The sequence below is a fragment of the Clarias gariepinus genome, chromosome 8, assembly GCF_024256425.1.
Source record: "Clarias gariepinus isolate MV-2021 ecotype Netherlands chromosome 8, CGAR_prim_01v2, whole genome shotgun sequence".
NCBI classification, from domain to species: domain Eukaryota; kingdom Metazoa; phylum Chordata; class Actinopteri; order Siluriformes; family Clariidae; genus Clarias; species Clarias gariepinus.
This window is the reverse complement of record NC_071107.1, coordinates 18982576-18999960: the sequence shown is the minus strand read 5'-3', so window position 1 is coordinate 18999960 and position 17385 is coordinate 18982576. Positions and strand designations below refer to the sequence as shown.

At 39.1% G+C, this 17385-nt stretch overlaps 1 protein-coding gene across 1 annotated transcript in view; it reads left to right on the top strand.

The window, feature by feature from the left end:
- Positions 1 to 17385, top strand: part of pcdh15a (protocadherin-related 15a) — a 232779-nt gene that overhangs the window by 154671 nt on the left and 60723 nt on the right. The window contains exons 22-23 of the mRNA XM_053502509.1: positions 6598 to 6714; positions 17123 to 17263. Of these exons, the coding sequence (XP_053358484.1) occupies positions 6598 to 6714; positions 17123 to 17263 (258 nt within the window). The remainder of the gene's footprint in view (positions 1 to 6597; positions 6715 to 17122; positions 17264 to 17385) is intronic.

Here is a 17385-nt window from a genome sequence, read left to right as displayed (position 1 = left end):
TATATTTTTATTAACCTAAAGAAATTTTCAAATACTTTATCTTTTATCCAATTTTATCCAAATAAAATATAGTGGGTTTTTTTTTTCATAAGCTGCAATATTTCACATTAAATAAAATGACTTTTAATTTTTTTTAACATTTTCAAATATGAGTTTCACTTTAAATAAATTACCAAAAATATTTCATTTTTTTACAATATTTTCATTTTTCAATGCATATACATGCATACTGTATATATAGTTGTATATATTTACTGTGTAAAGTCTCGAACCAACCCTTATTTCTTCTAATTAAATCAAATTACATTACATTAAACTATGTCTTCTTTGTCTTTCGGCTGTTCCCTTTCAGGGGTCGCCACAGCGAATCATTTGCCTCCATCTAACCCTATCCTCTGCATCCTCTTCTCTCACACCAACTTCATGTCCTCTCTCACTGCATTCATAAATCTCCTCTTTGGTCTTCCTATAGACCTCCTGCCTGGCAGTTCCAACCTCAGCACCCTTCTACCGATATATTCACAATCTCTTCTCTGAACATGTCCAAACCACCTCAATCTGGCCTCTCTGACTTTATCTCCAAAACATCTAACGTGGGTTGTCCCTCTGATAAACTCATTCTTGATCCTATCCATCCTTGTCACTCCCAAAGAGAACCTCAACATCTTCAGCTCTGCTACCTCCAACTCTGCCTCCTGTCTTTTCTTCAGCGCCACTGTCTCTAAGCCGTAGAGCATTGCTGGTCTCACCACTGTCCTGTACACCTTTCCTTTACATTTACATTTACATTTAGGCATTTGGCAGACACTCTTATCCAGAGTGACTTACATTTTTATCTCATTACACATCTGAGCAGTTGAGGGTTAAGGGCCTTGCTCAAGGGCCCACCAGTGGCAACTTGGTGGTTGTGGGGTTTGAACCTGTGATCTTCCGAACCGTAGTCCAATGCCTTAACCACTGAGCTATCCCTGGCCCTACCTTTCATTCTCGCTGATACTCTTTTATCGCACAACACACCTGACACTTTTCTCCACCCATTCCAACCTGCCTGTACCTGCCTCTTCACCTCTTTTGAACACTTTGGATCGTTGACCTACTCTTTTATCGCACAACACACCTGACACTTTTCTCCACCCATTCCAACCTGCCTGTACCTGCCTCTTCACCTCTTTTGAACACTCTGGATCGTTGACCCTAAGTACTTAAAATCCTGCACCTTCTTTACCTCTGCTCCCTGCAGCCTCACCGATCCTCTTGGGTCCCTCTCATTTACACACATGTATTCTGTCTTGCTGCGGCTAACCTTCATTCCTCTGCTTTCCAGAGCGTACCTCCACCTCTCCAAATTTTCTTCCACCTGTTCCCTGCTCTCGCTACAAAGCACAATGTCATTTGCAAACATCATAGTCCATGGAGACTCCTGTCTTACCTCATCTGTCATCCTGTCCATCACCAGAGCAAACAAAAAGGGGCTTAGAGCCGATCCTTGATGCAGACCCACCTCCACCTTGAACTCTTCTGTCGCATCTACAGCACATCTTACCACTGTGTTACAGCTCTCATACATGTCCTTCACCACTCTAACATACTTCTCTGCCACTCCAGACCTTCTCATACAATACCACAGCTCCTCTCTTGGCACCCTGTCATACGCTTTCTCTAAATCTAAAAAGACACAATGCAACTCCCTGTTACCTTCTCTGTACTTCTCCGCCAGCATCCTCAAAGCAAATACTGCATCTGATGTACTCTTTCTAGGCATAAAACCATATTGCTGCTCACAAATGCTCACCTCTGCCCTTAACCTAGCTTCCACTACTCTTTCCCACAGCTTTATTGTCTGGCTCATTAGCTTTATACCTCTATAATTGCCACAGCTTTGCACATCTCCCTTGTTTTTAAAAATTGGCACCAATACACTTCTCCTCCATTCCTCTGAAATCCTCTCACTCTTCAAGATCTTGTTAAACAAAATAATCAGAAACTCTACTGCCACCTCTCCTAAGCAATTCCATACCTCCACAGGTATGTCATCAGGACCAACAGCCTTTCCATTCTTTATCCTCTTTAACGCCCTTCTCACCTCACTTCTACTAACATTTGCTACTTCCTGTTCCACAACAGTCACCTCTTCTACTTTTTGTTCTCTTTCATTTTCCTCATTTATCAACTCCTTAAAGTACACCTTGCATCTTTTTATCACCCTCCTGGCATCTGTCAGTACATTTCCATCTCTATCTTTAATCACGCTAACACATCTGCACATCCTTCCCATCTCTATCTCTCTGCCTTGCCAACCTTTACAGATCCACCTCTTCCTCCTTACTGTCTAGCCTAGCATACAAGTCCTCATATGCTCTTTGTTTGGCCTTTGCCACCTCTACCTTCACCTTACTCTGCATCTCCCTGTACTCCTGTCTACTCTCTTCAGTCCTCTTAGTGTCCCACTTCTTCTTAGCTAGCTATTACATTAAACTATGTAGATTACATTAAATAAATGGGAACAAATTCTTTACTACATCTGGCTACAAAATAGTGACTAAGTATACGATTTATCAATTGGTTGTTTATGTAACACACACACAGTTCAGACAATTTACCAAACTGATTAATTAAAATAACTGTTATAAAGCATGATGAAGTGGTTAGCTTTCTATATTTAATGTAACTAGCAAGCAAAGAATGAGATTCTCCTCATTTGTGTGAGACAGTGTCCAACCCATCCTGTAGGCACGAGCAATAGCAAGCATGTAAACACTGAAAAGAAGAACAATTTTAAGTAAGCAAAAAAATATTTTTCCAACAGAAAACAGGCATACTAATAATACTGGAACAACAAACTTAATGTTTGATAAAGTAAATGACTGGTTAGTTAAAGCATGTTATTTTGATATAACTTTTTCTCTCAAAATTAATGTGAAGTAATCTATTTGGGGGGAAAAAATCGTGTCCTTGGACACCACTTGCATAGACGGAGAATGACACATTGAGTAGGTATGGTTTTGCCACAAAACAGTAATGCACTTGCAGACAATATAGGTTCACTTGCTGCCTAAAATATCACACTTCTAGGTGCTATTGTAATTCGAAATTAAAACTGTAGCTACTATGAATATTAGGCAGCTGGTCATAAAGTTATGGTTGATTATTTATTTTAACAAAATGAAGCCAAAAAGAAGATGAAAAAAGAAAAAACATCTGGGCAATGGTAAGCCCCCTCGGGATTCGATAGCGTGAGATAGCATGACGATAGCGTGATAGTGGAGGATTTTTGGGCCATTTATCTGTACAACATTGCTTCACTTCATTGGGGCTTTTGGGGCATTTGCTTATGCACAGCTTTTTTAAGGTCCAGAAACAGCATTCTAGTTGTTTGTAGGTTGTATCTAGGTCATTCCAAAACTTAGATTATTTTATTTTTCAGCCATGATGTAGATTTACTGGTGTGCTTCAGATCATCGTCCTGATGCATGAGGTTTTAGCTTTTGGACAAATGGCCTCACATTTGCCTGTGGAATACTCTGCTATATGAAGGAGTTCTGGTCATTTCAATGACTGAAGGAGCCCAGGTGCCGTGGCAGCAAAATAAGCCCAAAGCATCACCCCTCCACCACTGTGCTTGACAGGGGTTTAAGGTGATTCTGCTGAAATGCTGTGTTTGATTTTTGAGGCTTAGGGCATTAAGGCCAAACTCCACTTTGCTATCATTTGTCCATAGAACATTGCTCCAGAATGTCTTTTTGTTTGTGTGCAGACACAATTTTGTAAACGCTTTTCTGTTTTATTTATTTATTTTATTTTATTTTATTTATTTTTTTTGAGAAAAGAGGCAACCATTCCAAACGAACCTTACTTGTTCAGTCTTCTTCTAATTGTACCATCATGGACATTTAACATGCTCAATGAAGTCTGTGGGGTCTGAGATGTAGTTCTTGTTTTTTTTTTTTTTTTGGTTGTTGTTGTTGTTGTATTTCTCTGCGCATTGCATTGACTTCCCTTAGGTGAATGTGCTGGGTCTTCCACTGCTGGGAAGATTGGCAACAATCTTGAATGCTTTCCATTTGTGAATAATCGTTCTCACTGTAGAACACTAACCTCCAAAGTGTTTGGAAATGGTTTTATATCCCTTTCCAGATTGATGTGCAGCAGGAACAGCTTCTCTGCCTATGTCTTTCCATCTTGACATTATGTTAACTCACACCTGATGCTCTAGACCAGCAAACTGCCAAAAGTCTGCACACCTGCTTATGGTCAATTAATCTGATAATTAGCAGCACCCAGATGCAGCCTACCCTCTTAAATGCTGGGGAGGCAATAAGTGCATACTTACAGTAGTATTGCCAATTATTTTATTTTTTTTTGCCTTTTTGGCTACAGCATTCCAGTCTCTCGGTGTATAGTGTCATTATTCGTAGAGAGATGTCAGTTAATGTACAATACCTTGCTCAGATGTAGGAGAGGTGAAAAAAGCGGTTCTTATATACAGTATGTGTATCACCTGATAAAGGCTATAAAGATTTCCTTAGTAGTAGCTCTCACTGAAATCTAATTTGATGTGGCTGCACAACCATTAAATTTCCACTTAAAAGGCAAATTCTGCTCTCATCAAGAAAGTTTGAAGGCTAAAGGATCAGCAAAATAAAATCACTACCTCTGTTTTCCATTCTTGGGAAGGAATGTGTAATGTGATATTTGGCTGGAATAACTACAAGCAGTTAACTAATTATCATGCGCTTACCAGCTGATTAGTCAAATGTCAGCAGTTTGCAGTTGATGATTTTGTCTTTCTTGCTTACACTTCTCTTGTCTTAATCAGGTGATTTATATAAAATAAGGTAAAATAACATAAGATAAAAGGAAATGAGATGTTTTTAAAAATCAATCCTTCATGGGGACAATGTAGTGTTGTGGTGATTGAAAGTTAGCAACATGATATTTATGTGCACTGAAAATGATGTATAAATGTAGAAAACAAAATTAAAATAATTTAGTCTTTCGAGGATTGTCCAGGTGAGTAAATACACAATTCAATCTCATGGGAAAAGTAAAAGGTTTTATATTAGAGATTAACTTTCTTGCACAGAAATAAGTTGCTAATCAGCATATTAAACTTTTATTCACAATGTTTGTATGCCATTTTTTTACACAATTCGGCAAAATTATCTCACTATCCTATCTGGCTAACAAACACAAGCACACCTGCAAGTCACATTATAATGCACTATAATGATGCATGTATTTTTAAAATGCTAAATTTCCCTGTATTTTTAGTAACTTAAAGAATTTACAGCCTAAGAAAATCTATATAAAAAGACCTGCACTGACATTCAATGTTACAACATGTCTTTTGAGCATGATTGTGTTTAAAGAAATAAGTTTCATAATCCCAGTCTAATCTAATGCGTCTAATCAGATCATACAAGAACAAACGTTTTGCATGAAGAGGGTAATTGCGAAATTAAAAATGCAAAATTACAATTTTTTTTTTTTTAATTATAGAAGAGTGTTTGAAATCAAAATTAATTTGTTGCAATGTAGTACAAGTTTGTGTCAAAATGTTAATGATGCAGGTGCTGTTTATTTATTTATTTTTCTTACTGAGACCAGATTGGAAAAACATGAACATATACTGAGAGATCTTCAGTAGACAATTTTATTTTATCTCTAGTGCTACTACAATGTAAAAAAATGCTTATGTGAACTCTATTGAGAAAATGTAAGAATTATTTGATAGACCCCATTGATCATGACAGTGCATACTGTAGTTCAATCACTTACAATACTTATCGTCTATACTGATTCATCCTGTATAAATGATTATGGGGCGCCTGGAGTCCATACCAGGAGGGCACAAGGCAGGGTACACCTGGACAGGGTGCCAGTTCATTGCAGGGCACACACTCATTTACACACTGCAGGCAATTTGGGGAATGTCAGTTAGCCTAATCTGCATGTCTTTGGACTGTGAGTGGAAACCAGAGTACCTGGAGGAAAACCACCAAGCAACAGAGAACATGCAAACTCCATGTACAAAGAGGCGAGAATCAAACCTGGTCAGGAATCAAACCCAGAGGTGCAGGACGACAGTGCTAAATACTATGCCACTGTGCCCCCTGTACATAGTTAAAAAGTCCAAATGTATTTTTCAAAAAGTATGGTGATTAATTTATTTAATAAAGTTTCTTTTCATGTTAAAAGACCATGCACATAGAAATAGTTGTTTTCCCCCCTATGGCCTGCCTAAGTGAAAAGAATCTGCTTTTTCTTTCTAGCACATTATTGTTCACTGTGGATTATTTCTCTTAGGTTAGGTAAATCTAAGTGTTATTCAGGTGCTTGAAAGAAATATAGCACTGTCCTTCAAGTAATTGCCTTTCTATTTAGCATCATGTCTCACTTGGGATGGATAATACTCATATATATCTTCCTATTATAGATTATTATATTTCTCCATCATTGGTTTTAACAGGAGACTTTGTGTTCTAAGGTGATTGTTTGAACTCTCTCTCTCTCTCTCTCTCTCTCTCTCTCTGTGTGTGTGTGTGTGTGTGTGTGTGTGTGTGTGTGCGTGTGCGTGTGTGTGTGTGTGTCTTTCAGGATGTCAATGACTATACTCCAGTATTCGCTCGGCCCCTTTATAAAGGCATGGTGGCTCCTAATGCTGAGAAGGGAACACTAATCACTACAGTCCTCGCAACTGATCAAGACCCATCTGTAAGTATAGCCACTTGAATCAGTGACAGATGTTTTAGAATTATGCAAAATTGGGCGTGACAGAAAGGCGTCATTCTATCAAACAGAAAACACAGGTTCATATCCCAGCAAAACCTATTTGCAGCCGAGAAGGCCAAGAAAGTACCTAAATATTAATCACAAAGATATTAGCAAATTATGGGCATTTATGAGGCAAAGATGGAAAAATAGATGGGATAGTGTTACAATGATTTGTAATGCAGCACAAGCAGCAGATTGAAAAGTTCTTGATTTAGTGATTGGCTGCTTACATGTGTCTTGGGGTAAGCATGGCTAAAATAAATGCCTACAGTATGCTCACTTACCGTCTATATTGCTTTATCCTGTATTTAGGGTCGCGGGGGGGCCTGGTGCCTATCCCAGGAGACTTGGGGCACAAGGCGGAGTACACCCTGGACAGGGTGCCAATCCATCGCAGGACACACACACACACAGATACAAACTCGCACACATTCACACACTAAGAGCAATTTGGAAATGTCAATTAGTCAAATCTGACTGTGGGAGGAAACCGGAGTACTCGGAGGAAACCCACCAAGCACAGGGAGAACATTCAAACTCCATGCACACAGAGACAGGAATCGAACCCAGACCCTGGAGGTACAAGGCGACAGTCCTTAAATGCATATAGTGGTGTTCTAAATAAATGTTATGTTTTAGACGCTCTTGCATGCCAGAGAATAATAATTTGCCAAAATGAGTAAAAGTCCAAAGGTACATTTCTTGCATTTTGCTGTAAAAATGTTCATGTAATTTTATGGCTTGTGGCCTGCAAAAACATTTTAACATTATCTGTTTCCTAACCCAACGTGGTCATCCAGACAGACACTATGGCAAATAATTAACGAAATTAACCTGTATGTTTTATTGCTAAATTAGTATCATATGAATGATGTAATATTAATCTGTACAATACCCTACATGAAGATAATGTACAATTTATCGGACTAGTGCGGTGTGCTGTGATTCAGTAAAAAAATCTCTTTAACATATAATTATTTAAAGCAAACAGCAAACTTCCAAACCTTAGCTAACATAATGTTCCGCTTCTTGATTCACATTTTTATTCTACAGCTACAGTCTTTCAAAACAATGTTACATCACAACAACAAAGAATGAATGTCAAAAAATTCATATATTGCATTATTCTGCATATTCAGTTTGAGCACAAGATGTTTTTAATGTTGTTTTTATACTAACATACTTTTTCTACTAAATCTTTGATAGTTCAAATCACCTATAACAGTCTGTTTAAAAAACTGTTCTTCCCACGTCAAATATGTTGCTGTTAACATGGCCATCTGTGTTCAGCCCCTGAGGTTTTAAAACTTCTTGTAAGTTAGCAAAAAACAATATTGAACATCCTGTTTTGTTGAAGATTATTTTTGGTGAAAACCTGTTGGAACAGTGCACCTACAAACAGTAGAAAGTTGATGTCAGTAAAATCAGATCAGAGTCAAAATAAAGTCAAAAAACACTTTGTCTTTTACTTTTTCCGTTGCATATCTCAAAGCTACCACATGCATTTTTTAGAATCAAGCTAGCACAAACATCAATTGACTCCTGTTTGCCTAGGCCTCCTTCTCCCTGCTCTGTCACGCTCCCTTCATCTTGCTCAGTGTGAATGTGCACACAAGCTGTAACATTATTCCTCTTTACCTCTGTCTGGAAATTGTGGCAGATAAATGATAAGTGGACCCTGCACCTCCATTGAAAGGTTTTAGGAAGAGTTTTTACATGATCTCATCACAAATACATTTTTTAGTAACACCTTTTTGACATATATACTGTAGGTTCACAAACTTACCCAAAATTAATTATTGCATGCTGTCAAGTGTTTTAGTGTGGCTAGATTATTGTAAGAACTGAAGCACATGGCAAAATAATATTACCACAGCTGTAGCCGGTGCTGAACTGGTCACCATATGAGCCAGAGTCCTATGGGAAATTTACCAAGTTTGCCATGGTAGTGGATATTAAAACAAATTCATCTGGTGGACATTAAAATAATGTTACTCACTGTTCAGAAATTGATTCAGTTCCAATAGTTCCAGCTGCGGCAGGCCAGGTATAGAATGAGATTTGTGCCAAAAAGGATTGAGCAAAAAAAAAAAAAGACCATGAAAACTAAACTTACAATAATACTATAAAAAAGGAATTACAAATAGTTTAAATACTCTTTTATTTTTTTTTCATTGATCAGGTTTTTTTTTTTTTTTTTTAGTTCTGGGCCTAGGTTTTCATTCAGTTTTTTTTTTTTTTTTGTTCACTCAGTTCTTGTAAGGCTTCTTCTGTTTCCTTACTGGCCAGGACTGTATGCTCATTGGCCAGATGTTTAACTCTCGAATGCATTCTAAGCATTATAATACATAAATTAATACAATAAAAAGCAATAGGACATTTATATATTCATCAACCAGTTTTATATTCAAGGTATACACAAGATATCATCTATGTGTAGAATGACACGAAAAATGTATGTGCAACTCCTCAGAATTACTGCTACAGTAGGTGCTTAAAATAAGTATGTACCAAAAAACTAAACGTCTCGGGTAACCCTGTTTCCTGAAAAAGAAGGAACGAGATGCTGCGTGAAAACGCTATGGGAACATCTTTTTGTGTTGCCGGTTGTGAAGCATGTGTCAGGTGACGTAATCTGATGAAGCGCGCCTGCAGGTTATAAATAGGAGTAAACCGGAAACATTCCTCAGATCAATTTTGCCTGAAAGGGCGTCTAGTTACGCAAGCAGTGCGGCATTGGAGTGCAGCATCTCGTTCCCGCTTTTTCAGGGAACAAGGTTACAGCAAAGTAACCCAAGATGTTCCCTTTCAAAAGCTACATTTGATGCTGCGTGAAAACGCTATGGAAACGAGAATACCAACGCCGCCGCCCTGCAAGTGTCTGGACCCCCAAGGTTATGTAGCGTGTGCGCACAAAGGCCAAGGAGTTCTTAGAGCTAGCTCTGGGAGGCTGACTCAAGGATCCGTGAGCCCGGAGTAGCATTAACATCCAGAATATAAAATCTGACAAATGCGTGCGGAGAGGATCAACCTGCCGCATCAGACACTTGCTGCAGGGGAACACCTCTTGCCAGCGCAATAGATGAGGCAGTCCCCCTGGTCGAATGAGCCCTGATTCCTAGAGGCGAAGTGAGACCACGCGCCTCATAAGCTAGGGCAATAGCATCTCTCACGGCAATGTGACAATGTGTGTAGTTTCCTACTCCAGAGCTGTAAAAGGCGGAGGACAGAATGCTTCAAGAACAACTGGGTGCATGGTTGAGAATGGAACTTTCGGAAGAGAGACTGACAAAGCCTGCAGATCTCCAATTCTCTTCAGAGAAGTAACGGCCATGAGAAAAACCGGGTGCTGACTCTAGTGGTTTAAAAGGGGTGTCAATCAGACCTTCGACCACAATAGATAAGTCCCCAGAAGGGACAGTGGCTCTAGTGGGTGGCCTAAACCATTCACCTCCACGAATAAAACGGGCAACTAAAGGGTGCTTTCCCACAGAAACCCAGTCAGTCAGAACATGGCAAGCCGAAATAGCGGCTACGTATGTTCTGAGAGAAGTAGGGCATAAGTCCAAGGACAACTTTTCTTGCAGAAACTCCAGCACTGAAACGATTTGGCAGTGGACTGGGTCTACATGTTTTGCCATGCACCAACTTTCAAATACACCCCATTTGATGGCATAAGTTCTTCTAGAGGAGGGAGCTCTTGCACTTAAAATACAGAAGTTTCAATTACACTGGCTGGGTAAGACCAGTATCTCTTAATTGGCCCCGATCAAGGGCCAGACGTGAAGGTTCCAGAGCTCGGACCAGGGATGAAATATTGTCCTCTGCGCCTGAGTCAGAAGATCCCTCCTCACTGGAATCACCGACGGTGAGACGTCGAGGAGAGATATTAGATCTAAGAACCACACTCTGGTTGGCCGACGGGGCGCTATCAGTAACATTTCCGGAAGAAGAGCTATCAGGAAAAACACATAAAGCCGTAATCTGGGTCACATACGGGCCAAGGCGTCCAGACCCAGGGGAGCTGGAAGGGGCAGAGAGTAGTAAAGGAGACATTTGTGGTTTCTTGCAAGGCAAAGAGGTCCACCTCTGTTACATGAAATCTCTCCCAGATTGACTGACTACTTCGGGGTGGGGTTTCCATTCCCTGTGTGTTAGAGCTTGACATATCTGCTCCCACATTCATCTGCCCTGAAATGTAAATTGCCCTGAGGGACAGGTCCTGTGTCCTGTGCCCAAAGCAGAACCTAGTGCGCTAGCTTATTCAAGCGGCGCGAGCACAGTCCTCCCTGGAGATTAACATATGAGACTACTGTAGTGCCACCCGCACTAGGACATGGTAGCCTCTCAACCACCCCCATGGTCCTGGGCACATGAGCCTCAGGACTTCTTTGTGAAGAAGACAGTATGCCGGTCCAACCTCTTTGAGGCGGATTGCGAAGCGCGGCGCACCGCACAAACGTTACGAGGGGGCGCCAGGCTCAAAAACACTCTCCTTGTGTGTTTTATGCCTCGCAAGAGTCAGACCCGGTCGAGACTGGGTGGCCGACAGTCCCGACTTTTGAACACGTCAGGGAAGGAATTTCCCGAAGGCTTGTTCATATAACCTCGCCTCATGAACCTAGTGGCGACCGATTTAACGACGTTGCCAAAAAGGCTGGAAGGCGAAATGGAGGCATCAAGGAGGAATGCACGATCCTTATCCTTGATGCCAATGAGATTCAGCCACACGTGCCTCTTCGCGGAGACCATCGCAGCCATAAAACAGCCGATAGCACGAGCCGTCTGCTTTTTTGCACGAAGAGACAAGTCTGTGGCCCAGGGAAGATGATGTCCCAGATGAGAGATAGCCTGGAAGCTCTTCCCTCTCGGCATCATCATATAAATTTAGGCATCTACTAGTCTCAAATAGCCTCAAATAATACTAATAAAAATGTCTAGTATGAATAATGTCTCTTGAAATAGTGTTCAAATAATGAAGGAGTCAGAAAGATCTCAAAATTAGAACTACAAAACACCCCCATGTGGGGTATGGCTTAATGCTTATTAATTTGCTTATTAATTCAGTGAAACCTAACAGTTATTTTTGCGCATAGTATTGTGCAAACGCCTTGGGCACATACAAAAATATGGCATAAGCAACAGATGCTTTTAAAAACATTTCTGCATAAAATAAACTTCTATAAAGAGCAATAAAGAGTTATAAAAGAAACAATAAGTCAATATTTCATTAGAAAACAGCTGTTAGGTTTTACTGAGCTTGCTGAAGAATATGAGTTATTCTGGTAACTTTGTCACACTCGCTCATTTCTATTTTTATGCAAATTCGAGGAGCGTACATTAGGTTTTTTTGTGGCGACCCCCTGCTGGGAGCAGCAGAAGGACCAACAACATTATATATATTATATATCCACACACATATGCCCTGTGATAAATTGGCACTAGAGACCTGCACTCCCGCGGGAGTACCCAGCGCACAGAGTGTGGCGCAGGACAAGATTTGATGGGTGAATGCGGGTGCGGGCGGGAGCGGGACGTAAAAATCCGTCCCGCGTAGCTCTCTACTTTGTATTCCGGCTGCCAGTGCAACGTCGGAACGCATTAATCTGAAGCCCTCATCAGTGAATGACATGCTATTCCTGCATGGACACATTAAGTAGGCCTACATTTTTTTTAGTTAATTCAGTTTATTTTTTATTTATTTAGCTAAATATAAAAAATGGCCTATTTTTATTTATTGAGAAATAAAGATAACTTATGTTCAATGTTTGGACATTGCTGAAGACAAAAAGGCCTAACGTTCTGAAGCAGTATTAGCCAATTGCTTTTCTGTTTGACCACTTAAGAAATCAACGTTTATTATTATTTTTCTTTCATTGCAAAAATTATTAGCGTATTTTATCATTTCATTTCAACATTCCATTTAATCAAACTCAAATAAAACGAAACATATTTATTTTCTGTTTCTTTTTTATATATACTCAAAAGGAAAGCAATTGAAACAAATAACATAGTAGCGGGAAGAAGCAGTAAAAATAAAACTACTTATATGTTTACCTGCAGGATTTTACGGGCGAGAGCGGGACAAAACTTGAATACTGCGGGCGGGAGCGGGAGAAAATAATATATATTTTTGCGGGAGCGGGACAGAATCTTGCGGGAGCGGGCAAGAGCGGGATAGAAAAATCCGTCCCGCGCAGGTCTCTAATTGGCACCGTGTCCAAGGTGTACCCCGCCTCATGCCCTTAGCCTCCTGGGATCGGGTCCAGGTCCCCGCGCCCCTGAGTACAGGATAAAGGGGTATAGATGATGAGTGAGAGTGATATACATACCACACGCACAGGACAGTTTTGCAATCTGGATTTATACATAGTTAATTGTGCAGCACTAATCTTAGCAATGGTTTAGTAATTCCCAAATTGATTTTTTTTTCTTAAGCACTAAACATGGTTTAATTGGTGACCAGTTATAAAGAATGTGTCTATATTTACACCAATGATGTATAGTCTTTTTGTGCTGAACTTGAATAAGTGACCTTTGAGGCAGAAGGAGTTGATAAGCTAATTACAGTAGATTGTAGGAGAGCAATATTGAAAGAGGCACTTATAAAAGCTTTGCCCTTTGTGTTGTCTTTGAAACCCATATAATACACTGAGTACAATGGTACTTGTTTGCACTATAAACCAATTATGAATAATTTCTATTATGAAGTAAATTATGAATAGCCCTTTTTTTGTCATGATACTACACAGTAGTGCAACATCCAGTAATAAATCACTCTCTAAGTCCCTGCATACCAGATAAGCCGCAGGCAGAATCTTGGGACTAGAATGTGTTACGTGCCATCTGAATCTTGGCAAAAAGCTCCAGGCAAATTGTTGGAAGTACCAAGTGGAGTGTAATGCATGCGATTATGTAGTGGGACTAGTCTGTCTCCTGCTTTGATTTGGAAAACTTGTTGTATTTAATTTGGTGAAATTGTTGGTCTGTTGATGACCTTGGATTGCTTTCTTTCGTAATAAATGTGCAGCAGAGCCTTGCATGATGTTAAATGTTGTTTGCACTGCCTAAGAACTCAACTCATAATGCGGAAAAGAGACACACTTACCCTCTTCCAAATCCACTTTTTAGTTGACCATTTGTGTGAGTGGGTGTGTGGTTAAAGTCTCCTTAATTACACCCATTATACTGACTGATACTACCTTTCTAACACCGGCTGTTTCCGCAGTAGCAAGTTAGCCACCGCTGATGTGAAAGATCTCATTATCTGCGGTTTCATGACTGCCCCAAACTGTACAGAGGCCAGGGAAGGTTACAGGATTTCACTACCATCTAACAGCCAGTAATGACCAGTCATTTGGACATCCATTACTGTCCCCAAAGGAAGCTGTCAGGGGCACAGCCTTGATCTCATAGTCAAGTGAGGTCAAATATGCCCCTTCCATCTTTGCCAACTATGTGCCCTCTCTTTTTCATGCTGCTGCACTCCAAATGCATATTTAGTTTGGGCTGTCTTTGCCTCTAAGCTCCAGAAACCCTATTATTCATACGATATATATATATATATATATATATATATATATATATATATATATATATATATATTTTTTTTTTTTGTTATGGTAAATGCTGCAGGGAAACCACACAGAGACACAGGCTTGGCATTAAACTGGGGCACCTGATGTTTTTTTCAGCTTCTTCTTTGCCCTTTGAGGCGTGAAGTGCAGTGTTTCTCCCCAGTCCTGCACTCATAATGACTGTTTGTGTTTACCATAACATAACACATGAAACATTTTTGGAGTAGCTGTTAAGCAGTTAGTTCCAGTGCAGAAGTTAGTGAAAGAACAAGCTTTTATTCATGATCAAAAACATGCCCTAGAGCAGATACTGCACTATAAAAAAGAAAAAAAAAAAGAATATCACACAGAATACTGTGAGGTAAAGTTATGGAGCTTTAACCCCAACTAGAGTAAAATCTTTAACTTGGTCTGCAGTACTACAAAGAGTCTTCCAAAACAGTCACAGAAGCACTTTAAGCAAGAAAACACATCTGATAACATTATGTCATCTTAAACAACACTTTGTCTTGTTAGTATTTGCTTTTAAAACATTCCGAATTGCCTCTGAATCGCCTTTATTATTTTTTTTCACAGCTAAAATTTTGTTCAGAAAACGCATTAAACACAAAGCTGAATCCCATTTAGCTCTCTAATAAGGTAAAATTCAAGTAGGCTTTTATTGTCATTTTAACCATATACAGTACACAGTGAAATGAAACAGCATTCCTCCAGGACCAAAGGTGCCACATTCAACATAAATTTACAACATAAATTAACAAAACACAAACAAGCTAACTAAGAAAGCTAATTAGCTGACTAGCTGAGACATGACAGATTGACAAGACAACATAAATTTAACAACATAAAATAAAATAAAAAAAAACTAACTAACTAACTTAGACACCTAATTAGCTGGCTAGCTGAGACAAGATAGATTGACATTTTAAATCAACAGAAAAACTATATGTTTTATACAAAAGAGACAACATAAAATGCATGTGCAAATGTGCCATAGAGCGACAAAGTGACAATGCAACAATTCGAAAATTTCAATACTTTAAAGTAGCACCATTTTGGCTCCGGAGCAGCTGCTGCATGCTACTGCCGTGCTGCCGCCATCTTGGATCTTCTACTTAATGTGTGGAACAAGTACCCTATCTTTCCATTTTACACTATTTAGGTGTTAATTTTGGAAATCCAAGAGTGAAATAAGTGGAAATAACTTGACTGTCCACCATCTTTGTTTTTTTGTTTTATTCTCCTTTTGGCTACATAATACTGTTAAGAATTTAAAACTACTTTCACACTACTTTTATTCACACCAACTTTCGGTTGCTTGTGCCACCAGTCATGGATAGATATGTCTTGGTGGAGCAAAAATACCTGGTTAAATAAACAAGCAAATCAAAATCTGTTGATAATAAATGGTATTTGCAAAACTAATGTGTACTCAAGGTTGAATATCAGCACAGCTAAAATATCTTTAACACTATCCTACATCTGCATCACAGTTGTACTAATATTGGATACGACAGCACTCTCTTTTGTGTGATATCACTTAATTAATTAGACCATTTGCCAACATTAACATTTTTTATGCATTTATTTTACATTTAATTTGAAGGTACTGCCATCATTCACAGTATAACAAGTTTAAAGAGCTGTTTCCTCAAAAGTTTCTTTTTTCCCTCCCTCTTAAAGAGGACAGGACAGTCTTAAAGCTTATTGTGTTGCCATATCTGACATTTACCCATATCTGAAAACTTTACAAAAAACTTTACAGCTTTGCTGATGACTTTAACAAAGTGCTGACCCTGGAGAGATCTTCCAAAAATGTTGAATAAACCTTGGGAGGGATAACATAATCTGTCTCCCCTGTCAATTACAGTGACACTAACCAGTCATGGTTGATGTAAGCTCATAAGTGCAAAAGAGAGCAGTTAGAGTTTTCCTCCAAGTGCTCTGTGAATAATGAGCAATGGTTCAAAAAGATCTGTTGGCTGCCTTCGTATGTCTCGGAGGAAACACGTGCTTGTCCTTACTCTCCTTGGGTTGAGCAGTCGTGTGATAAGGGAGCGCTAGCGAGTAGGAGGAAATTGGCAAAAATACAGAATAAAAGAAATGCTGGAGGGAATTATCAAAACACAGTAAGCTGTACATGTTTGCTTTTCATCTGTAAAAGTGTCCGTTGCACCTGTTCCACTCATTTTCTTTCTGCATGACAATAAAATATCAACATATTTAGTTGTGTATACACAAGGAAATTTGTGCACCTGTTTGTTTTAGTACAGTCGCACAGTTGTAAACTTCTCCAAGGCATGAAAAGATACAATTCTCTAAGGTTAGATTTCATAGCATCTGTTGCAGCTTCATTTATATCCATCAGAAAAAAATCACTTTGTCTCATTAAAATTCTTATGCAGTCTTCTGGAGGTTGGATTGTAATGTTGAAGCTGCAATGTGTTGTTATTGTCTTTGATACCTTAATCACATTCATTCAGAAATCTCCCTTTAAATCATCTCTGCCTATGAGAATATGAATATGCTTTTAAGAACCTTATATTGACAGTTATTAATGCAGATCATTGATTGTGTGACTACATGAAACTGTACCCCAACCTTAAAATCATTTTTAGATTAGTTTATTATAAACTAATTTATTATTATTATGATTATACTATGAACCTTATTTTGTATTTTTTTTTTTTTTTGCTAGAAGATGAAAAAATAATGCATAAACTGTCATTCTGTAAGATGCATATAAATGATAAATGAAACTTTTGTTATAGGGGACACCAGCCAGCACGGTGCGGTACAAAGTGGACCAGGAGCAGTCTCCCTACAGCGGCAGCATCTTTGATGTAGAGGAAACTACAGGCAGAGTTGTAACTAAAGTGAACCTGAATGAGGTGCCAAGCACCACTTTTAGAGTGAGTTTAAAACTAATCACTGACTTGAGTTACAGACATGGAGGAAAATTTGCTTTTATTACAATTTATTTAAGCAGTTGTGTTTATTTATGTTTCGCCATGCCTTCATATCTTCATCGTGC